Source organism: Pseudorca crassidens, chromosome 19 (assembly GCF_039906515.1).
Source record: "Pseudorca crassidens isolate mPseCra1 chromosome 19, mPseCra1.hap1, whole genome shotgun sequence".
Taxonomy (NCBI): domain Eukaryota; kingdom Metazoa; phylum Chordata; class Mammalia; order Artiodactyla; family Delphinidae; genus Pseudorca; species Pseudorca crassidens.
In genome coordinates, this window is record NC_090314.1 from 9,115,880 (window position 1) to 9,139,466 (window position 23,587).

Consider the following 23,587-nt stretch of genomic DNA (forward strand, 5'->3'; position numbering starts at 1 on the left):
CCATTCACATTTAAGGTAATTATCGATATGTATGTTCCTATGACAATTTTCTTAAGTGTTTTGGGTTTGTTTTTGTAGGTCCTTCTCTTCTCTTGTGTTTCCCACTTAGAGATGTTCCTTTAGCATTTGTTGTAGAGGTGGTTTGGTGGTGCTGAATTCTCTTCGCTTTTGCTTGTCTGTAAAGCTTTTGATTTCTCTATGGAATCTGAATGAGATCCTTGCCGGGTAGAGTAATCTTGGTTGTAGGTTCTTCCCTTTAATCACTTTAAGTATATCATGCCACTCCCTTCTGGCTTGTAGAGTTTCTGCTGAGAAATCAGCTGTTAACTTTATGGGAATTCCCTTGTATGTTATTTGTCGTTTTTCCCTTGCTGCTTTCAATAATTTTTCTTTGTCTTTAATTTTTGCCAATTTGATTACTATGTGTCTCGGCGTGTTTCTCTTTGGGTTTATCCTGTATGGGACTCGCTGCACTTCCTGGACTTGGGTGTCTATTTCCTTTCCCACGTTAGGGAAGTTTTCAACTATAATCTCTTCAAATATTTTCTCAGGTCCTTTCTCTCTCTTCTCCTTCTGGGACCCCTATAATGCGAACGTTGTTGCGTTTAATGTTGTCCCAGAGGTCTCTTAGGCTGTCTTCATTTCTTTTCATTCTTTTTTCTTTATTCTGTTCCGCAGCAATGAATTCTACCATTCTGTCTTCCAGGTCACTTATCTGTTCTTCTGCCTCAGTTATTCTGCTATTGATTCCTTCTAGTGTAGTTTTCATTTCAGTTATTGTATTGTTCATCTCTGTTTGTTTGTTCTTTAATTCTTCTAGGTCTTTGTTAAACATTTCTTACATCTTCTCAATCTTTGCCTCCATTCTTTTTCCGAGGTCCTGGATCATCTTCGCTATCATTATTCTGAATTCTTTTTCTGGAAGGCTGCCTATCTCCACTTCATTTAGTTGTTTTTCTGGGGTTTTATCTTGTTCCTTCATCTGGTACATACCCCTCTGCCTTTTCATCTTGTCTGTCTTTCTGTGAATGTGGTTTTTGTTCCACAGGCTGCAGGATTGTAGTTCTTCTTGATTCTGCTGTCTGCCCTCTGGTGGATGAGGCTATCTAAGAGGCTTGTGTAAGTTTCCTGATGGGAGGGACCGGTGGTGTGTAGAGCTGACTGTTGCTCTGGTGGGCAGAGCTCAGTAAAACTTTAATGCACTTGACTGTTGATGGGTGGGGCTGAGTTCCCTCTCTGCTGGTTGTTTGGCCTGAGGCAACCCAACACTGGAGCCTACCTGGGCTCTTTGGTGGGGCTAATGGTGGACTCTGGGAGGGCTCACGCCAAGGAGTACTTCCCAGAATTTCTGCTGCCAGTGTCCTTATCCTCACGGTGAGCCACAGCCACCCCCTGCATCTGCACGAGACACTCCAACACTAGCAGGTACGTCTGGTTCAGTCTTCCCTGGGGTCACTGCTCCTTCCCCTGGGTCCTGATGCACACACTACTTTGTGTGTGTCCTCCAAGAGTGGAGTCTCTGTTTCCCACAGTCCTGTCGAAGTCCTGCAATCAAATCCCACGAGCCTTCAAAGTCTGATTCTCTAGGAATTCCTCCTCCCGTTGCCGGACCCCCAGGTTGTGAAGCCTGACGTGGGGCTCAGAGCCTTCACACCAGTGGGTGGACTTCTGTGTTATAAGTGTTCTCCAGTTTGTGAGTCACCCACCCAGCAGTTACGGGATTTGATTTTACTGTGATTGCGCCCCTCCTACCACCTCTTTGTGGCTTCTCCTTTGTCTTTGGATGTGGGGTATCTTTTTTGGTGAGTTCCAGTGTCCTCCTGTCGATGACTGTCCAGCAGCTAGTTGTGATTCTGGTGTTCTTACAAGAGGGAGTGAGAGCACGTCCTTCTGCTCTGCCATCTTGGTTCCTCTTCCCCTCATTATTCTTATGTAAGGTCCAAGATGCTACAAACACTGGCTGAAATTGTGTAATACATTTTGAAAACCTCGCCAGGGAGGCTGGCTTGAGTCATACAGGTCCACAGAGAAATTAGTGGGAAGGACAAGAGAATTTCAGTTAAAACCAGTGACTGGCTTTGCAGGACTGGATGGGGACTTTACAGGCTGAAGAGGAAATGTCCATCCTTTGGGGTTTTAATCCATTGCCACAGTTCTCCTCAAAGTCCTCGGTGAGATTATTAGCAAAACAAGTGACCTCATTAATCAAATGGGTTAATACTCTCCCCATGCTTTCCTTAATTGCTATTCTCACTTTCAGGAGAGGCATTCTCAAGCCAAACTGAGCCCACAGAGCCTCCAGTATCAATGCCACAAGAAGCCCGGTATGCTCGGAAAACAATTACAAAGATCACCGCAGAGGATGTGCTGCCTAGCTGGCCTCCACCTCCAGAGGGTCCCCACCTGAGCGCAGGTCCTAAGTGCCCCATCCCATTGGCACTGCTCTCTAAGCCAACCAGAAATCCAAGAAGGTCCGTCATCATCATCCTCTCCCTACAGAAGATATTTTAATTTGAAGACATGTTCTATTTCCATTTTATTCATTGAGTTTATATGATTTGAATACTTTTAATTCTGTTCCAAGCACAAGAGATACAGTAGTAAACATAACAGAGCAAAATCATGGCTCCATGGGGCGTACGTTCCACTTGGTGGGTTTCTTCATACAACCTTGACTGTTGTTTGTTTGTCTGAGAAAGCGGCCCTTTTCTATCACATGCTACCCAGCATTTACCCCTGTTGAACTTAAGGATAGGGACATTTTCTCACTCAAATTTGTTCCTCCAATGCCTAGGACAGTAGCTGGCATAGAAGTTGCATCAATTAGGAACTGTATTTGGTTATAAGTAACAGGGACCCCCTCTTCCCCAAAATACACTGGTTTAAATCAAATAATGATTTTTTTTTCAATTATTTAATGCAGAAGTAGGAAGTGCAGGGTATGTCGTATTATCTCCCCAAGACCATTAATGTGTGAGCCACCCCGGAAAACAACTTAGCATTTATAAAGTTAATTATACATTTACCATATGACTCAGGAGTCCCAGTCCTCGAGGAAAGAAAACTTCTGTTAACACAAAAGCCCAGAAACAAATGTTTCTAGCAACTCTACTCATATTTGCCAAACACTAGAAACAACTCGAATGCTCTTCCGCAGGTGAATAAGAAAGTGGTACATCTACCCAATGGAAGACTACTCAGCAATGAAAAGGACAAAACGATTGATGCACGCAACAACTCTGATGGCTCTTGAAGCCAATATGCCAAGTGGTAGAAGCCAGTCTCAAAAGTTTACATATCGTATGATTCTGTTTACATGACATTCTTGAAAAGACAAAGCTACAGAGATGGAAAACAAATCAGGGATTGCCAGAGGAAAGAGAGTCACTATAAAGGGACAGCACGAGGGAACACCTTGGGGTGAAGGAATTATTCTTTACCCTGATTATGGTAGTGGTTACACAAATCTATACATGCGTTAAAAGGTATACAACTGTGCATCCAAAACAAAAAAGCCAATTCTATTCTAGAAGGCTTTTTTAATGCAGAATCCCTGGGAATGGTTTAACCTTCCATGTTAGCCCAGCTTGCGGTCCATTCAAGTGTACTGAATTAGGAAAAAATAAAGTTAAGTGGTTTCCTGCCTAGAAATCTTGTGTTCTCTCGAATGGGGAGTATTTACCCATGAAACACACACACTCTGTGTTGGTGGAACTTTGAGGGGTGAACAACAGCAGACCAGAGGCCTGGGATGGACCTGGGACAAAGGGAAGTGGAGGCCGGTAGCAGCAGAGGGGGAAGGGACGAATATTTGGGGAGGGGAAATTTCCCTCTCCAAATACTTTAGAGTGAAGTGACTCCTGAAAGAGGGGGGTAAAGGACTAGATCCTTCTGTTACCTGATGGGGGGGGAATGTCTGTTGACAGTTGTTTATACATATTTATCTGTCTGTCTACCCCACTAGACTGTCAGCCCTCTGAGGGCAGGGACAGATCTCATTCACCTCTGAATCATCAATATGCCCAGCCTGGCACATAGCAGGTAGTCACCACTATTTGCTGGATTAAAAACAAAAAGAAGGAAGGAAGAAAAGGAGGGAGAGAGGGAGGGAAGGAAGAAATACACCTGATTCTTCCTTTGGTGATGAGGTCATATGATGGAACCAACCAAGGCAGAGCAACCCCTGGGCAGACTATTACACAAGTCCACCTTAGACTTCATCAAGGCCCCACCCTAACTGCCCAAGGCACGGGAAGGCACTGCCATTTTAGCAGGAGAAACTGGGACACAGTGTAAATTTTTTTTTTTTTTTTTGCGGTACGCGGGTCTCTCACTGTTGTGGCCTCTCCCGTTGCGGAGCACAGGCTCCAGACGCTCAGGCTCAGCAGCCATGGCTCACGGGCCCAGCCGCTCCGCGGCATGTGGGATCTTCCCGGACCGGGGCACGAACCCGTGTCCCCTGCATCGGCAGGTGGACTCTCAACCACTGCGCCACCAGGGAAGCCCCACAGTGTAAATATTAACAGAAGAACTGTTAAACACATTAGATATAATTTCTTTGGGATCCTTTCCAGTTTTAAAATTCTAGTAATAATAAAAAAAAAATCCTTGGTTAGAACCCATTTCCACGTTCTAGATTGAATTCCTTATATTCACAACTGAATGTTTGGGGAATTCATAAAAGGAGAAATGGAAAACTTCATGTGTTCCCACGGTCTGTTCCCTGTGTCTCATCATCCCCTCTGATCTTCACCCCCCTCCACCTCCACCTCCACCTCCGCCACTTCCCTCCCCTCCATCATTCTTTTTCCGCCTCCTATATGCCCTTCAAGGTTCATCTTAGCCATAATCTCCTTCAAGAAGCCTCTGCCTTCCTTCCCAGTTAGCACTCTAGACCAATCTAAGATGACCCTCCTTTGTATTCTGAAAGCACAGCACAGACATATCTGTATTGAAGTATTTTTCTTTCTGGACTGGAATTGTTGGTTTAGTTGCCTTTCTTTTGCCACATAAGTTGTACAGTTCGTCGAGGTCACCTCTTTATTTCCAGTGCCTACCCTAAAACATGCCTGGCATATGACAGATCCACAGAAAATATTCGATGAAACGATGAATACATGAATCTTCTAAATTATTCGAAAGCTAGACAGTGATAATTCTTTCAGATTTTGAAACTGCGGAGACTACTTTCGGGAGATGGTATTTATCGGCAAATATTGTGACGCTGACTTTTCCAACGTCAAGTTCAGTGTTAATTACCAGGCCAGAGGCCAATTGCTGGGCGAGGACTAATTGAACTTCAGATAGCAACACTATCTAAATCTCACCACTAGATGGCAGCCGCGCCCAAGGAGCAGGCGGCTCCTGCCCTCTGACCACACCCCGCCCCCCCCCGCCCCCCCCCGGCCGTCCAGGTCCAGGTCCTGCTCCTTCCGGGGGTCTCAGACCCCCACAAAAGGAGGGCAGGTCCTGGCAGGTATTGATGGCCCTGGGAACCACACCCCAAAAAGATGTTCTTTCCTGCCCTGCTCCACTCCCACTTGGTCTCGTAAATGCCACCAATCACTTCCTCCTCCGTGTCCCCGGCTCCCCTACCCCCAGCCCCAATCAGGAAATTCCCAATGCCTCCAGGGCGTTCCGATTCCCCACGCAGGACCCGACCCGGCTGCCGTCTCCACACTGTCTGCTCAATTAACACGTACTGAGAAAGAAAGGGGCAGTATCTCCTTGAGTGTCCCCCAAGGAAATACGGCATCTCAAGAACTGTCATGTAGGAGAAATAGAAGCAGTTGAGGGAGAAGACCGACAGATAGACAAGGAACAAGAGCGTCTCAAGAGACAAGAAGAGAAAAGCAAAGATGCAGGTGCTTTAGGAAATGGCCTCGTGGCTTAGAGAGGGGGATGCTTGACCAGCCAGAGAGATTGGTTAGGGAGACGCTTGACTTAACCGAATTTCTCAAGAAGACCAAGGGGTCAGACCGGGAGAGATTTAGGGCCAGAGTCCTATTTTCTTGGCCAGGGCACCCCCGATGGGAAAGGAAGGAAGGCAGAGGTTAACATAGGGGGCGGGGGAGCAGGTGGAAGGTGGTGGCCTCTCCCTGGGGCTGCCTGATCTAAGCAATTGCTTGGCATGATTTCCCCAGGCCCTGGAAAGCTAAAAGGCTTCTCCCGTCTTGGTGGCCGGTCCCAGCAGTACCACTGAGAAGCATACACAAAATGCAGCCCTGCCTGTGTCGCGGGTCTACTTTGAGGACCCAACAGCACGAGGCAAAAGGCCTCTGTACATTGTAAGATGGCTTGTGGATGTTCACTTGGCCATTTATTCCACATTGCCTGGCACCTGTGTGCCAAGACCCTGTCCTAGGATCACCGGCTGCAGCAGAAGTCAAGACCCAGCCCTTGCAGAAAAGAGGAAAATGTTAAATGACACCATTTAAGATGTGCACTTCAGCGCAGTTTCCAATTTCCGTTTCTCTTACAGGAAGTCTTCAGTTATCTGAAGCAGCCAGCCAGGTCCGGAATGTGGGTTCCCCAACTCACACAACCTGGAATTTTCAGTCACTAAATGGTGTGAACAGAGGCGGGACTGACTGCTATGGAGGAGAGGGAGCTTGGGAGTCACAGCGCATAGGGCCGGCACTTGGGAGGACCCTGCTTTATGGAGACCTGACCACAAAAAGACGTTTCTGAGACAATCAGGGAAATGTGAGTGAATGGTATTAACATTAAGGAACGTTTACATTTCAAGTGAAATTATGATGGCATTGTGGTTATTGTTTTAAATAAGAGGAAGAAAGGAAGGAAGAAGGTCCTTATCTGTTACAGAGATACACATCTCCAGTGGCAAGGATTCACTAAAGAAGAGATGTCTGAGATTTCCTTTAAAATACTTTTTAAGAAAGAAGGGTGACAAATGAAAAAAAAGAAAAGAGCATTGGTCACCCCATCGAACCAGGGGTGATAGTTGGTCACCCCGTGCACCATGGGTGTGTGGACCACTAGGCTAGCCGGGTGAGGGGGGCAGAGCTAAGCCAGAGCAGCTGTGAGCTACAGGATGGGGAAGGGGGTGCCGCCAGCCATCCCCCAGGCAGGGCCTGTGCCTGCTTTCTGCCCCCTCGATACCACAACTGCAGCAGCAGCCCTGCCTCCCGGGGACACTTGATGTCGATTGTCCAGGGTCCAAGCTGGCTTCTCAAGCCCCCTCCTCTATCCTGCTAGGGAGGGGCCTGCAGACAGCACAGCTTCTACCTGGACACTTTCTCCTGGACCCAGATCTCCCCTAATTTGCATAGGTACATATATATACTTATATCATATGCATACATACACTATATATAATATATACATTATATCTAATATATATGGAATATATTAATCATATATCATGTATTATATGATTATATAATGTGTGAATATATATCATACAGAATATATCAATATGTACATATATTCATTAAGCACTTGCTATGTGCATTTTCTTATACAATTCTTACAAAAACTCTCTAAGGTAGCAATGATCACATCCACTTAAATGAAAAAATTAAGGCTCAGGGAAGTTAAGTAATTTGTGCAAAGCCAAATATAAGAAGAATAATATAGCTCACATCCCTAACTGATAGGAGTATGTGGGGGATACATGAATTACTGTACGTTTATAAAGTACTTTAGACTGGTGCCCGACGTGGAGGAATGCTAAATACGGATGTGTCTTACTGATGGCTGCTGCTACACTGCCTGCCACGCCCTGCAGAGGGCTGGGGGAAAGCACAGAAACCTGAACTGAGGGAAGAATAAATGATCTGATTATCTGCACTGCAAAATAATTCACCCCCGGGTTTCTTCACAAGCCAGGCCATTGAGTCTGACAAACCGATCTGAGTATAAAGGCAGAGCAAGCAACATCCTCAGAAGCCTTCAAGTCCAGCTCCCCTGGACACTCATCCCCTGATCAGAGAAGGCTTCGCTTCCACAGGAAGCCAGAGGAAAAGCCCCCTCAGCTCGACCCCCTCCTGCAGCTCGGTGGATGGCTGGCCCTCGGGGCCCTCTGCTTCTCTAGCCCTTTATCACCCATCAACCTCTGCAGAGCCTTCCCAGGCTGGAAACATCATGTTCATTTCACAAGCTACCAGGGATGGAAGATTCCCATTCCTGTCTTGGTCTTCGCTTCCTGGGGTCACTCCTGGGAGAGCATCCCCTACAGGACACATAGCCTCCCCTACAGGCCCCCAATGTACCATTACCATAGCAGGGACCCCCCCTTCACCCCGGAGCCCCCAACCAGCCAGAAGCAAGGCTTCTCATCCTTGAGTTGGTGTTAAGAGTGGAGGGTCAGCCTGGCTTTCAGGATTTTAGGCAATCTTGTTGGCTTCAGGGTACAGACCCACATCTTGAGACTGGGCAATTCAACACCTCACACCCAGCTTCCAAAAGCACAATGTGATGACTGTTAATAGAGATGGAAACCCCGCCCCACCACTGCAGTGATGTTTCTCATTCGTTTCTTATCACCATGATAAGTAACATGAAAAATACAGGGGCACAGTCAGGAAAGCCGGGAGAAGCAAGGATGAACATGCTACTTTGCCCCCAGTTCAGAGATGTCTGGGCCTGGGGTGGGGTAGGACCCTATATGCTCATCTGACCTTTGTCTGTGGGTTCCTGGTATTTTGTCACACAAGGTGTCCACCCACAGGGCTTGGGAATTCCCCAGAGGTAACCCTGCCATCTTGGAACAGAGGATGTTAAGTAAGTCTACACATGCTTTCTCCAACATCCAGAACAAACAGGGCTCCCAAGTCTCACAGCCAAGGCCTGCACTGGACAGAGCTAGTGTAGACTCTGGGTAACCCACTCTTTGGCCTGTCACCACCGCCGTCACCATCACACGCTCCAGCATCCCCGGAACTCCAGGTCTCCTGATTTCTGAGCCTGGGTCAGGAGAAGCAGCCCTGGCCCAGACACCAGCCTCATGCACATCTCCCCGAAACTTGAAGACAGACTGCAGAGAAACTTCATTAATTTTTCACAAGATTCATCTAATAGAGGCTGAGCAGAGCTGAGCTAAAGCCCTATCACAAGTACCTCTGCCAGCGGCCCGCCAAGGGTTAACCCATTAGCCCACATCCTGTGAGCTCATCATCCCCGCTGGAGCCTGTTCTCGGCGGGGATTCGCTGCACAGCGGCTCCTGGATGGGGCCAGGGAGGCTTCCTCAGGCTGCCATGAGAACTTGAGCAGAAGCTCATTGCCGGCTTCCTCCTGGTGCAAGCTGCGTGTGAGCCCCAGGTCCCCCATCTTCCCCAGGGACGTCGAGGACAGTAAGTAAGGAGGGGACCTGTCCCTCTGCCCTTCCTTCCATTTCCCCAGAGGAACGAGCTGGTTTTAACTTTCCTTTAGAGTGTGTGTTGGGTCTGTGAACTGGAGTTAGGAGGCAGCTGTGCATGGCTGGCAAAGGGGAGGGGGCTGTGCCCTGGGAGGGCAGGGGGTGAGCCAGCCGCCAGCAGGCTGGAGGGGCTGCCCTGTGAGAACTGTGGCAGGGAGGAGGGGCTGTCCCGGCTCTGCACCTGGAGGAGGGGAAGCTGTGTGCAGGTGGCTGCTTCCACCCTGCCGGACAGCATTTGGGCTTCACCCTTCACAGCCATTGGCAGAAAGGGCTGGGCAGGAACCAGCCTCCCAAACCTCGACAGAGGCAGGAACAAAAAAGCCAGACGTCGAGGTGCAAGGCCACCCTCAGATCCTGGAGTGCATGGGCGGGACCTCACACCCAGACCGTCCTCCTGGGCATCCCACATCAGACCTCAGCATCTGTGGGTCCATCCCTCCCAGCTGCAGGTGTGGCAGGCAACCAGGGCCGGTGTCAGGAAAACAAGTCGCAGCATGCGGGCTGGGGCAGGCTCCATGTCGGAAAGGGGAAACGAGGCTGGCAAATATAAACATGGACAAAACAGGTAGGGCAGACGTGTGCCACGGGGACCATACCCCCAGGTAAAAGCAGACGTTATCACCTGGCTGTCTTTCCACTTTGTAACCGGGCAGGGCCTGGGCGCCAGCTGCGTGATGTGAAGAGCGAGGTGAGTGGCACTGTCTAGGTGGAGTGTGACCTTTGGAGAACTTCCCTTCCTAGAAGCACTGTGGGCGGTGACAGACAGGTGCCCTGGTGACAGCAGCAGAAGATTCAGAAACACTCTGGCCTCTGCTTTATCAGCTCAGGCACTAGGCACCACTCACCTTATCAGAGGGATGGGGTCACCAACCGAATGTCTTGTTGGGGGGAGGGCAGCCACTCGCAGTGACAGCTGGGTGAGGCATTGTGGGGACTCCAGTGGGGAGAGAGCAAGACCCTCCACAACTCAGGAATTCCAAATACAAACCCACGCTTGGGGTCTTTCTCAGGAATCGTGTCATTTCTATCACTTGTGTTTTGCAACCTGCCCCTGTTCTCCCACCAGACGACCCTTCCCTCTGGGCCCACCTCCTGGCTGTGAGACATGTGCCCGCTCTCCCCTGCTTTTGGTCCTTGCAATTCCCAGAATAGTCCAGCTCCTATCAGGGAGGAGAAGGTTGGGAAGGGACAGATAACTCCAGACCCAAGCCCAGTGGGGCTTCTTATGATATCAGGGTTGCCAGATACATTACAAAGGGATGCCAGTTACCTTTGAATTTCTCATAAACAACAAATACATTTTAGTATAAGGATGTCCTGGGCAATATTTGGAACAGTCTTATAAGAAAAACCATTTGTTGCTTATCTGAAACGCAAATTTAACTGGGCATCTTGTCATTTTATTGGCTAAATCTGGCAACCTATTAATATTGACGGTAGTGAAGGGGAAGGGCAGGCTCCATCCTTGAGCAAGCAGAGTGCAGTATAAAGACCAGGATTTGGGGTCAGGCAGCTCTGAGCCTCAATTTCCTCATCTGTAAAATGGGAATGATAATAAGAGTACCATCGTAGTAGAGCTATTAAAAGAGATGCTCCAGGTGAAGAAGGTGGCAGGTACCACGCATTTTGTGCCCCACTGGGATGATGGTGGTAGTGGCTTTGTGGCCTATGTCACAGGCCTCCTGCTGCTCTGCTGGCTGCAGCTCAGGGCCCCCGGCTTCAGCCCCCACGTCCTCAGCAGCTCCACCCATCAGGGCCGGCCTAACCCCTCACCCAAAGCAGCCACCCCTGCAATTCTGTGCATGGCCAGTGCCCCCATTTCAAACATGCTCGCCATTCACTGTTCCTCCAGTTTAAAAAAAAAAAACAAAACCAAAACCTCAAAACCATCCCAACGGGAGCAGGACAGACTGGAACCCAGGCTCTGGAGCCAGACAGGCTCCAAAACTCCCCTTTCTAACCTGGTTCACTACTCATCTGCTGAGTAACGCTGGGCAAGTCATTTAACCTCTCTGATCCTGTTTCCTCACCTGCAAAATGAGGTAATAACTGTCCCATCCTCAGTGACTTGTCAGGAGGGTTAAAGGACACAATGCAGATAAAGCACTCAGCCTGGTTCCCAGCCCATAAGAAGAGTCCGAGAAATGACAGTTATTGTTACTGTATGAAAAGCGTCGACGCTCCCCTAACGCACTGTGTGCTGCTTCTCCTTTGGAGAAGCTGCTTGGGGAACCTTGAAGACTTCAGGAAGGCCAGCCAGTGGAGGGCAACCAGACTTGGTGAGGCGTCCATCCATCAGAGAGCACGGAGGGAGGGGAAGGGGATGGGGAACAGGTCAGAGGGTCTCCTCACACCTGCCTCTCCTGCCCCCTCATTAGCCAGTCCCATCTGACCACCCCGGCTCTAAGAACACAGGTCATACTTGACAGTTGTATGGAGAGGAACAGCAATGGTGACCTGACGCTGCCGTGCCGAACCTTCCTGCCGCAGCTCCCCTATTTGATGAATCATTCCACAAATGTCTGGCAAGTCCTAAGCCCCAGCCAGGCGCTGAGCTACCTGCTGGAGCGCATAGGAAGCTGAGGAAGCCCCAGGCCCGGCCCTGCAACTGCTGCCCCATTAAGTGGTGCATTTCAGACACTCGAGAATCTACCGGAGGGAATAGTGCTTGCTCCTTATTCTCCTGGACACTCACTGTTGCTTGCCAGCTGTCATGGTCCACACACCCCACCCAACCAGCTGTTGGCGGATGAATATATGAGTGCGTGAGAAACAGCCAGAAAGTTCCTGCTGTTCTCTCCCCTCTCATCTGAGACATCACTTTACCTTGTTTGTCAGAGACACCACTGAGCGGGCAAATGGGGACGCCTGGAGCTCCTCTTTGGAGAGGGACGTCGTCTTCTTAGTTGTGTCTGCAGCTCCGCGTCTAGCAGAGGGCAGACACGGGGGCTGCTCGGAGCGTGTTTGCTGCAGTGTTGGGGAGAGCTGTGAGCCGAGTGCTGTGTAGCAACCTGGGGAACACAAGGTCAAAGGGCAAACACTCAGTGGATATCTGCAGACAGGGTTTTCGAATACCTGGCCAATTACAAACACACGAAGATAAGGAGACCAGCTCTAACAAGATCAAGAGACGGTCCCTTCTGTACACACTTGTTTGGCCAACCAAACCCAGTCTTTGCTCTGCCCAGGGCCTCCTGGCTCCCTGAAAGTCTGTTTTCCTTCAAGGGATGGTATCTTTCCAGAGACAAGGTGAAAATGGTGAAATTCTTGTTCTCTCTCTCTCCTCTCTCTCTCTGTCTCCCTCCATCTCCACCTCCATCTCTCACATCCATCCCCATATTCATCTCCACCTGCATGCTCATCTCCATCTCCATCTCCACCTCCATCTCCATCTTCATCTCCACCTCCATCTTCATCTCCACCACCACTTCCATCTTCATCTCCACCTCCAACTTCATCTCCCTCTCTACCTCTCATCTTCACCTCCACCTCAATCTCTCATATCCATCTCCATCTCCACCTCCATCTCCACGTCTTCCTCCATCTCCATCTTCTGTCCCCAAATCCCAATTTCTCAAAGAAGCAACTTCTCTTTCTTTCAGGATCTCCTCTTCCTCAGAATCAGCACATGGTGTTTCCCATAAGGGCCAGGTGACTCTCTCACCTCACAGATTTCCCTTTAACATCTCTGCCCTATTCTGGGGTCATTCTGCCCCTGCCCATGCCCCTACTTTCCTTTTCCGGGGTAATGTGTTTCCTGCCCTCACCTCTACCTTGGATCCCCAAGTTCCATCATATGACTTCAACCATTATCAACATTCTGCTATTCTTGGTTTAACTATACTTTCACCTGCTCCCCAGCCTGACCCCCTTTATTACTATTATTACGAGTTTTACAGTTCTTTTTTTGCAGGGTATAATTTACACACATCACAATGCACAAATCTTACTGTACTATATTGAAAAATGGGTCCCCCATGTAACCCACACCGATATCAAGAGATAGAACATTTCCATTGACCCCAGAAGGTCCCAGTTAGTTCCTCCCCACCCCTACAACCACTGTTTTGAGATGCGTCACCTTAGCTTAGTTCCTAGAAGGTTCTAGAATGTCATATAAATGGAAACATACACTATATGTACTCCTTTATATCTGACTTCCTTCACCCATCATGCCCATGAGACTCATCCATGCTGTGTGTGTATCAGAAGTCTGTTCCTTTTTATTGTTTAGTAGTATTCCATTGTGTGAATATACAAGATGTGTTCACCTTTTCTCCTGTTCATGGACATTGGGTTATTTCGTGGTTTGGGCTATTATGAACAAAGCTGCTATGAATATTCTTAAACAAGTCTTTGGTGGACATAGGTTTTCATTTATCTTGGACAAAGAAATATCTAGGAGTGGAATTGCTGGTTCAAAGGGAAGGCGTATGTTTCACTTTGTAAGAAACTACCGGACCTAGCTCCAAAGCGGCTGTACCATATTACGTTCCTACCAGCAGTACACAAGAGCTCCAGTTGTTCCCCACTCTCACCAACATCTGTATTGTGAGATGTTTAAATTTTAGCCATTCTAGTGAGTGTGTGGCTGTATCTCCTTGTGGTTTTAGTTTGTATTTCCTGTCGAATGTCAATCTCAAGCCCTTTTGCATGGGTTTCTTCTTCATCTATTTGTCTTCCTTTGTAAAGGGTCCGTCCAAATCATTTGCCCATTTTTAAAATTGGGCTGTTTGTGTTACTAATCACGTGTATTTCAGATGCAAATCTTTTGACAAATATGTATTTTGCTAAAATTTTCTCCCAGTCCATAGCTTGCCTATTCATTTTCTTCCCAGTAGCTTTTAATGAGGCAGGAGTTTTAAATTATTATGAAATCTAATTTATTGATTTTCTTTTTCTTCCTCGGTTATTGCCTTCTCTGTCCTAAGAAATTTTGCCAACCTCTAGGTCACAAAGATATCCTCCTATATTTTGTCCTAAAACTTTATGGTTTTAGCTTTTATGTTCAGGTTATGTCCATGATCCATCTCGAATTCATTTTTTGTTGCTCGTATGAGGTGAAGACAAGTTTCATTTTTTTCCATATAAATATTCAGTTATTCCAGCACCATCTGTTGAAATGACTTTCTTTTCCCCATGCAACTGTTTTGGTGTATTTGTCAAAAAGCAGTTGTCCTCAGTTACTGTTTGGCCTGTGGGGCTGGTTACTAGGGAAGGCGTTCTGACTTCCTGAAAGTCTTACTTACAGATTGTAGTCTGGCTCCCTGTGCCAGTTATTGTAGATAACGGGGTGGCTTCCTGAGCTGGTTCTGCAGGTTGTGGGTCAGAGTTCTGTTCTTATACATGTCTGGTCACCGTCCATCTGTATATTCAGTGTCTCATTTATTACAAACATTTGCAAACATACGTAAAAGTAGAGATCATAATATAATGAACTTCCATGTATCCGTCACCCGGATTTTATAACCTTTAACATTTTGTCATATTTGAGTTGGAGTTTGATGCTTCCATGTGAATCACGGCATCATGACAATTCGTCTCTGTGCGTGGTTTCAAGATTATCTCCATATCTATAAAGACGCTTTCTTCTGTGTCCGCAATATCGTCATCATAATACAAATTTTAAATCCTTAGCGTCGTCTAATATCCAATCCAGATTCAAACTTCCCTAAAATTATCTCGAAATGTACAATTGGTTTCTTCTAGTCAGAATCCAAATAATGAACATATTGCATTTAGTTATATTTTAAAATTTCCTCCAGCGGTCATATCACGGCGTACAGCTCAAATGGTACACACCCATGTAATTGGCTGTAGCCAGATCGAGAGTCAGAGCACGATGGTACCCCAAAAGTCTCCATCATGTCCCCCTTCCAGCCACCATCCCCACTGAAGGTAACCACTGTCCTAACCTCTAATGGCGTAGATGGTCTTACATGTTTTTGAACTTTCTGAACCAGCTCCCCAGGGGTTACGTGCTCCCCACCCCACAGGACTGCAGCATCAGGCCCAAGCCCTTTGAGCACTTGCTGAGTGCCGGTGGAGGGGGGCTGCTGGGTAGAGGAGGCGTATAAACCAGCAGAGGCCCTGAGTCAGTCTGCAAACGAGGAGCAGAGTTTCTCCACCAGATTGACCCTGCCCCCAGGAGATGCTTGGCAAGGTCTAGAGACATTTTTGCCTATCATGACTGGAGGGGTTTGCTACTAGCATCTAGTGGGTAGAGGCCAGGGATATTACTAAATATCCCACGATGATCAGAACAGCCCCTGCAGCAAAAAATTACTGGCTCCCAAACGTCAATAGTGCCACTGTTGAGAAACCCTGGTATCAGAAAAAGAAATCGGATCTTTGAGTACTTTAATAAAATGTTAAAAAACTCGTACTGCCCCTGAGATGGTGATTTTCAGGAAACCTGGGTTCTCAGAATTTGAGTTTGATTCACCAACCTATGGACCTATACAAAATAGTTTTAGAAGTCCCTCAGCCTAACTTCTTTATTGTACAGATGAGAAAACAGGGACCGCGAAAGAAAATAACTATTGCAATAATAATAGCAACCAGGGTCATGTCTTAAACTCCTGTAACATATCACACAATGAAGTGGGGTCTTGTGAAACCTGACAGTCGCCGCTGCCCTATGAGGCAGACATGCCGTTATCCTTATTCTATATATGTGACTAGGGAGTCTCAGGTGGGTTCAGACAGTGGTCCCTCTGCTGTCAGAGACCTGGATCTTTCTGTCACGCCAGACCCTGCAAGTAAGCTCAGTGACGTGCTGCAACTGTGAAGGAACCCAGCATGGCGTTCACCCCACAGCCAACCCCGCCTGCCCCTTGTGTTTAGAGTTGCTGCCACCTCCTGCCTGGTAGGGGTGGGGGGAGAAGGCACGGAGCTCAGCCTTGTTCAAGGGAGGAGAAGTGCTCTCCTCCAGTCAGTGCCCGGAAGATGAACCCCCCGACCATTCACTGTCCCAAGGACCCGCCCTCTTCCTAAGTAAGGCCACTAAATGAAAGGTTCCCATTCTTTGGGATTTCGTGAGGTATTACAATTTACATAGATAGATAGATAGATAGATAGACAGATAGGTAGATAGATAGATAGATGATAGATAGATGATAGATAGATAGATAGATAGATAGATGACAGATAGGTGACAGATAAAGTAGATAGACATCTACACAGGATGACTGACTTCTGATCTTGGCCAGTACAGATACCAACAAAACCAATGATCATCTTCCCTCACAGTCGTTTCATGAAATGAATATTCCAATGCCAAAATAAAAGAAGGAAGGACATAATCTCAGAGTAAAAGTAGTTCTTTAAATAAATAAATGTACCATTATGAAAAACTTAACATCAGTGTTATCTCTCTGTTGTAGAGTGATTCCCTATACAACTACTTGTCTCTGTCAGTCCTTACTCTGAGAGGTTACTCTACTGCAGGATGCAACCCTAAAGTGAAAAACTCAGGCCTTGTCATGGTGGAAGGACCCTCAGGGATCATTCTGACCAGCTCGGTCTAGTACAATGAGCTTTGAGTCCAAAAACCTTGGCCTGGATCCCAACACAGCCACCTACGAAGTTGGGGGGAGGCTTGGGCCACGATCCTAAATCTCACTGGGCCTCAGCCTCTGCCCTCCTAAGAGGGGAATAAACATGCGACCTCCTGGCAGGGCCAAAGAGCATGCACTAGGTGCGGCCAGCAAGGCGCAGTTGGCCGCACCTCTCACTCAGCATCCAGGAAGCCGTCCTCCCTGCATCTGCCGTGGCTGCCTCGCACCCCAGCGGCAGCTCTCCCGGGAGCTGGTCCTTCCCCACCGAGCCTGGTGACCCTCAGGCACAAATGAGACTCGTGCCTTCCCATTAATACTCCTCCAACACAACACCCCGAACATCTGAAGGCAGCAGGCGCTTCTGCCCTGGGATTTGCTGCAAGTGGGGAAAGGGCCACCTGGAGAGACCATCCTAGCAAAGACGTCAAAACCCCACAGGAGAAACCAGGTTGCAGTAACCAACGCCACCTCCCCGGCTAGGATTTCACCACACGCCTCGTAAGCCCTGCTCTCCCCACCGAGCCCTCAGGCGAAAAGGAGAGATCACTTTAAGAGTGTTGACGTCACTTACGCAAATACTCCTCGGGACCCACAGGGCAGCAGTGGGACACCTGTGAGCCCCTACTTATAAAAGCCCGTCGTCGTATTTTCCAAAGTCTTCGGAAGCAGAGATCCCGATATCCTCTCTCTAGAGGAGCACACACGAATGTGAATATCCACATTCTGAAGGCGTGGCGATTCTACAATTCCTATTCCCCCTGGGATGCAGGGAAGGGGTCTTGTTCGGCAAAGTGGGAGCACTGGCCCAGTGGTCCAGGCCTGAGCTGCTGTGAGGGGTGAGTTGAGGAAATTACTTGGAACTGAGCATTGCAGGAAGTGTGGAAGGACAGTGTGCTCACTACAGGACCCTTCCACATTTAGAGGTGTCTTGATAGAGGGGAAGCAGCAGGTTCGAGTGCTGGGCTTGGGAGCCACCAGCTTCACACACCATCTCCTTTATCCTGATACCCTGGTCTCCAAATGCAACCCTCCCGCCTCTCACCCCGTCTGGAACCCACTGTGACTGGGACTGAGTAGCCCACCTTCCCAGGAAACTTGCTGCTGTGGAAAGAAACCCCTCCCATCCCGCTCCCAAAGAGGGACAGTAGTAAATGCTGTTTGAGTGGGGCCTGAGCTGGCCAGTCCGCAAAGAAGAGGAAGAACCTGGGGCCCCGGGAGGAGGGACTGGAGGGGAAGCCAAGGACCAAGGCCGTAACTCACTCAAGACCACACAGCAAGAAAGCGGCTGGGTCTGAAAATAAGATGCCGCTTCATAAACTGTAGCTTTTGCCCGTTTTCTTAAAGGCCACCACTGTTCCCTGCTTTAAATAACAAGAGCGGTTGATCAGAGTGATATAATATTTATCTCTCACAAGGAAAAAGAACACCACCTTGAGTGGCTTCTTATTTATGTGGATCTCATCTGCTTTTCTTTTAGCTTCAGCACAAAAACCCTGCACCGCCCTCCACTAAGAGCCAGGCTGGAGACAGATGCTGAGAACAGGAAGGCTGTGCGAGGATTCCCCTGGCCTCGTCCTTGCTTCTAACCGGTGCTGGTACCAGGTGCCCGGTCCCGGGAGCCGTGACCATGGAGGCTCTCCCCAAGGACGTGGAGGTCAACGAGAAGTCTCCAGAATCCAAGGACCTGCTGCCCAGCCAGACCGCCAGCTCCCTGTGCATCAGCTCCAGAAGTGAGTCTGTCTGGACCACCACCCCCCGGAGTAACTGGGAAATCTACCGCAAGCCCATCGTCATCATGTCCGTGGGCGGTGCAATCCTCCTGTTCGGTGTGGTCATCACCTGCTTGGCCTACACCCTGAACCTGGGTGACAAGAGCCTCAAGGTCCTTAAGATGATAGGGCCCGCCTTCCTGTCTCTGGGACTCATGATGGTGGTATGCGGGCTGGTGTGGGTGCCCATCATCAAAAAGAAACAGAAGCAGAGACAGAAGTCAGTTTTCTTCCAGAGCCTCAAGTCCTTCTTCCTGAATCGCTGATGACGGTCTCGCCCTCTGTCCTCCCCACCACCCTGCCACCTCGACCAGGAGAAGATGTGATAACCAACATCCAACATCCCCGGCCCCTTGAGAGGTGGAGTCTTCCGTAAAACTGATGCAGGCAAACCCTCTCCTGGGCCCCGTGGAAAAGAGCGAGCTCGGGGCTGCGCCCTCCATGCAGCTGGGAGGTACCGCGGGATGATCTCATTTAGTCTCTCTGTTATCACTGACGTTCCCTCAGATCCTGGCCGTGGCCATCGCCTTTCATGGCTCTCATCCCAGCCTGTGCAGCCAGGTGTCACTCATCTAACGCTCTCTGCCAAGTGCTGTGCATGTTGGGAAATTCCTTGAGGTGGGCCATGCCCCAAGAAGAACCTCCTGTTTACATATCTGAGTGCCTGAACTGGATTCTGCATTTGCTTCCTTCTAGAACCCAAGCTGACCAACGGAGGTCCTTCGCAGAGGGAAGGGAAGTTCTGACCATTGGGTCTGCCCACCCCAGATCTCTCTGTGGGCAAGATGCTGGCTTGCATTTCAAGAGATCGGACAAGTCACAAGTATCAAACATTCCAAAGAGTGAGCAGTGAAAGGTGGCCGGGGAAGGACTTTCCAGGACGGCACATTTCCCCTAGAAATGGCCCTGGGAGTCAGCCAGTGAAGAAATTTAACCCTTAGTTGTATAGAATTTATACCAGAGGCAGTGAGGTGCGCTAGCAGGTGTCACAGACTCCCCTGACCTTCTAACTCCTTCTCCGTGACTACTCTTCCCTCTGAACTTGACACTTAGCCAAGGACAAGCGTGTGTTGCCCTAACTCCCTCTTTCCCCCACCCCATGACTCTAGAACAGCCAGGTGGAGAAGGACGCTGTAAGATTTTTCTCTCCTTCTCCCCCGTCAAGAATCAAAACCAAGAAGCTTGAATTCCACATCTGAGTGTCTGTAGATTTCCAGCGATGGAATTTTCTTCAGAAAATCCCAACTTCTGCTCTCCCTGCCCCCACTCACCAACATGCGTTTAAACCTTCAGTGAGGGCCCTGCTCTGGGCCAGGCCCCGGGGCGAGAGCAAGACAGATGGTCCCTGGGCTCATCTTCTGTATAAAGTGAGAGACAGCCAGAGCACCAGGCGGCCAGAACACCCCGGGATGAGTACTTTCTGAGGAAACGAGGATGGGGGCAGGAACGCGGAGGGGACATCTGTCCCAGCCCTGGGAGAGGACGGAGGGCGTGCTGGAGGCTGTGCCATCCACACAGAACCAAAGGGAAGAGGAGAGCTGGCGACGAGGGCAAAGAAAGGCACTCTAGGCGGGAATGGTGTGTGCAGAGTTGGGGTGGGAGGGGAGCGGGATACAGTTAGGAAACAGCATGGCAAGCTCCCTAACCTCCCGAATGGTCACCTGAGCCCCTGTCTCGGCCTGCCTCCCCCTGCTTCCCCAAGTGCCTTAGTGCGGCTTCTCGGGGCTCATCAAGGGGCCTCCTGGGTCTGTGGCAAAGACTATAGACCTCCTGGGTCTGTGGGAGATTCCAGGGGCCCACCACACAGAGAGCACCCGTATGGTGAAGTGCTCCCCAAATCTGGGGTTTCCTGCGGCATCCAGAGGCCCTTAGGTGACAGACCAGGAGGGTACCTGCAAGAAAGCCACGCTGCCCTAGGTCTGAGGCCCAGTGGACAGCATCTGATAATGAGGGGAAGGTTTCCTCGGCCTTCTGCCCATGAGCCCATCCCATCACTATGTCACCATGACAACCTTTCTCTCTTTCCCTCCTTCTCCGCCCCCCCCACCCCGCCGTCTCTCTTTCTCTCTCTCTCTCCATCAGGCCTCCATGTATCTCCATCCTTCATGGTGGTTCCATATGCAAAGTCAGAACCCCACCTGTTCCCTCTGCATCATGGGAAACTCCGTGGAGGCAGGTACCCGTGACATGGGGACACCCCCCTGCCCCACCCACCTAAGGAGCCAGAGTTTGGGGAGCTTCACCCAGAATGACCGTGTCTCTCATTCAGACAGCGTGGCCAGGTCGTCTAGCCCACCTGTCCCCTGCACACAGGCAGTCAGGACCAATCATGGGGGACGTTGCAAGTACTGTGTCACTAATTGTGGTCCCAGTGCCTCAAGTGACCGGGCTTACAGAGGGTTTCCATTTCTCCGACGTGAACGCAGATTCCACATCAGCCCTAAAATGTCACTCTCACATTCCCTGATGCTTTCTTACATGGGAGCAAATGGGGAGGACGCCCAGCTGGCTCACTGGGAATCCACACTTCCAGGGTGTCATTTCCTCTCCCCACAAGCTTATCGAGTAGGCGCAGCTGAGGGAGGAGGGCCCAGGCTGATGCTGTACCACGCGTGTCCTGGCGGAGGGCAGTTTGGGGACGACACGACTCTAGAAAGTGTCCCAGGCCTGGACTCACCTTGGAGTCTCCAGCAATCTGGCCCACATTCCCCATTCCTCAACCTAGTGCTCAGCAGGAAAAATGAGGACAAATCCCCAAAGCATCATTCACCCCCACCGGGATTCCTTATATGAATGCGGACCAAGGAACACGCCAGGGTCACACTGAGGGGCTTCTGCCAAAGACCATCGCCACACAGAAGCCCTAGGAATGGCTGTGCCCAGATCAGATGCCACGTTTCTGGAAAACAGCATCGCCACCACGACTCCTCCCATGCCGTGGATGGGAGGTCAGGACCAGCATCGTGCGTTTGGCTACTGGATTGTATTATCCCACCCATGGCTGTTCTGTTTGGAAGGGTTCCATTTAATCTGAGTGCTAAAAGAACTGCTGGGATGTTGGATTGTATCCTGTCTGACAGTGTCTGCTGTGTTTTCATTCTGTTTCATCAGGAATTCCAGGCTCTACCACTGAGTCATTCCTCTAAAATGCCTCCCAGCCCCAGCCCCATCACCATGCGCCCTTCCTCGAAACGTGCTGTCTGGGAGAAAGGGTTTCCCAGACATGTGTGGGTTGCATGCCTGGTCCCTTGGGTGCCTCACAGGAGCCGAAGGCCCCACTCTGAGATGCTGACGGGGCACACAGAGCAGGAGCTCCTGACTCTTTCGCTCCCTACAAGCTCAGCACTGGGAGATGGAAAAAGAACCTTCCTGGATGAATCAGTGGTCCAGGGTGAGGCAGGCAGGTACCCCAGGGTCAGCCTGCCAATGTGCCCAGGAACCCCAGAGAACAAGCCCAAGAAGGGATGGCAGCCCAGCCCCCAGGACCTCTATGGCCCGCCCCTTCCTTCTAAGCCCTTCTTCCTTCCCCTGGCCCAGCGTCTTCTGCTCCTCTAGGTCTGTAATCCCGACCCTCTCCGACTTGGCTCCCACCAGACTCCCCGTGTCCTTGACTTTCTGCTTGCTCTATCCTCAGAGAAAAAGAAAGCATCGCTCTGGATCTGGACAAGCCAGCTGCATTTCAGTCCTCCTCAGATTCCTGCAGCATTGCAGAGTCACGACACCCCGCTCCCTCCTATCCCCCACACCCATCACTTCGTCACCATCTCCAGCCCTTAGAGATCAGAGGTCCCCGGAAAACTAAAACTCAGAACCCCAAATGTGTCTGATACTAAATGGTGCAAGGGAATCGCCTGGGCATGTGCCCGGTGAAGCTTCTGGGCAACGCCAACCTGATGCCTTAACTCACTCAATCTTTTCCAAAAGCCTGCTGGAGGCACTGTTGTTATCATCCTCCCCGTTTTACAGATGAAATAAGTGAGACACGGGGACACTGAGCTAGGACATCAAGCCACGATGAAAATCCAGGTGAGCTGGCTCCAGGGGCCACACACATGACCCCCACCCGATTCACTCTTCGGAGGTGCTGAGGGGCAGCAGAAGGCACCAGGGTCGCCGTGCTGGGCTCCGGGCTGCAAGGTGGGGACAGCAGGAGTGGAGCTTGGGTCAGTAGACAGGCCAGGGGTGGGAGCACAAAACAAGTACGGACCCAGAATGCCAGTGGGGAAAGCGGCCAGGAGCCAGGAAGGCAGGCAGGAAAGAAGCCGGCATTCCGAGCCCCTCCTAGGTGCCTGGCCTTCGCATAGTGAGCGTTCAGAGGCAGGAGTAGGGGTCTCGCCCGGCACAGGGTAGCTTTGTCGGAGCAGGTGGCCTTGGTAGAGTGAGCCTTCAGCCCACAGGCCAGGCTCCTCTGCTGACCAGCAGGAGGATTTGGAACCAGCTGCCACGCGACTGAACTGACCTTGAGAATGAAGCGTAGCCAAGGATAGCAAAGCAGAAAGTGAGAAGACCCTGCAACACTGATGACAGCCGGGGAGCTACCGGACTGCCCCGCACCATCTCTTACAGGACACACAAATAACATCTTATTAAGTCACTGTCTTTTAGGCCCGCTACTTGCAGCCAAATAAAGTTCTTATCTACACAAGTGACAAGTCTGGGGAAAGAGTTCTTTTCTTCTTTTAAGCCCGAACACTATTTGATGAGATCAGAACTGATATATTTAGAACAAAGACCACATCAGTGCAGTGTATTTGTCCTCCAAATCCTTCCAAAGATTCTCTACGTCTCTAAGGAGAGAGGAAAGGGAGGGGTAAAGCAAGAGCGGGATGACCACGATGATGCCAGACAGGGACCTCCCTCAGACTGGGCATCGGGGTAC

General features: G+C 49.8%; 2 protein-coding genes across 2 annotated transcripts in view; one reads left to right on the forward strand and one right to left on the reverse strand.

The window, feature by feature from the left end:
- ADPRM (ADP-ribose/CDP-alcohol diphosphatase, manganese dependent) overlaps nucleotides 1-23,587 on the reverse strand; it is a 150,212-nt gene that overhangs the window by 20,037 nt on the left and 106,588 nt on the right. Inside the window, exon 5 of the mRNA XM_067715527.1 lies at nucleotides 12,207-12,391. Coding sequence (XP_067571628.1) covers nucleotides 12,215-12,391 — 177 coding nt within the window. The 3' untranslated portion in view covers nucleotides 12,207-12,214. The remainder of the gene's footprint in view (nucleotides 1-12,206; nucleotides 12,392-23,587) is intronic.
- Nucleotides 9,156-21,775, forward strand: PIRT (phosphoinositide interacting regulator of transient receptor potential channels). The gene is made up of 2 exons (XM_067715538.1): nucleotides 9,156-9,315; nucleotides 18,417-21,775. The coding sequence occupies exon 2, from the start codon at nucleotides 18,567-18,569 to the stop codon at nucleotides 18,972-18,974; it is 408 nt and encodes a 135-aa protein (XP_067571639.1). The 5' UTR covers nucleotides 9,156-9,315; nucleotides 18,417-18,566; the 3' UTR covers nucleotides 18,975-21,775.

Coding starts and splice junctions, on each gene's coding strand:
- PIRT (XM_067715538.1), top strand. CDS start 18,567: ATGGAGGCTCTCCCCAAGGACGTGGAGGTCAACGAGAAGTCTCCAGAA.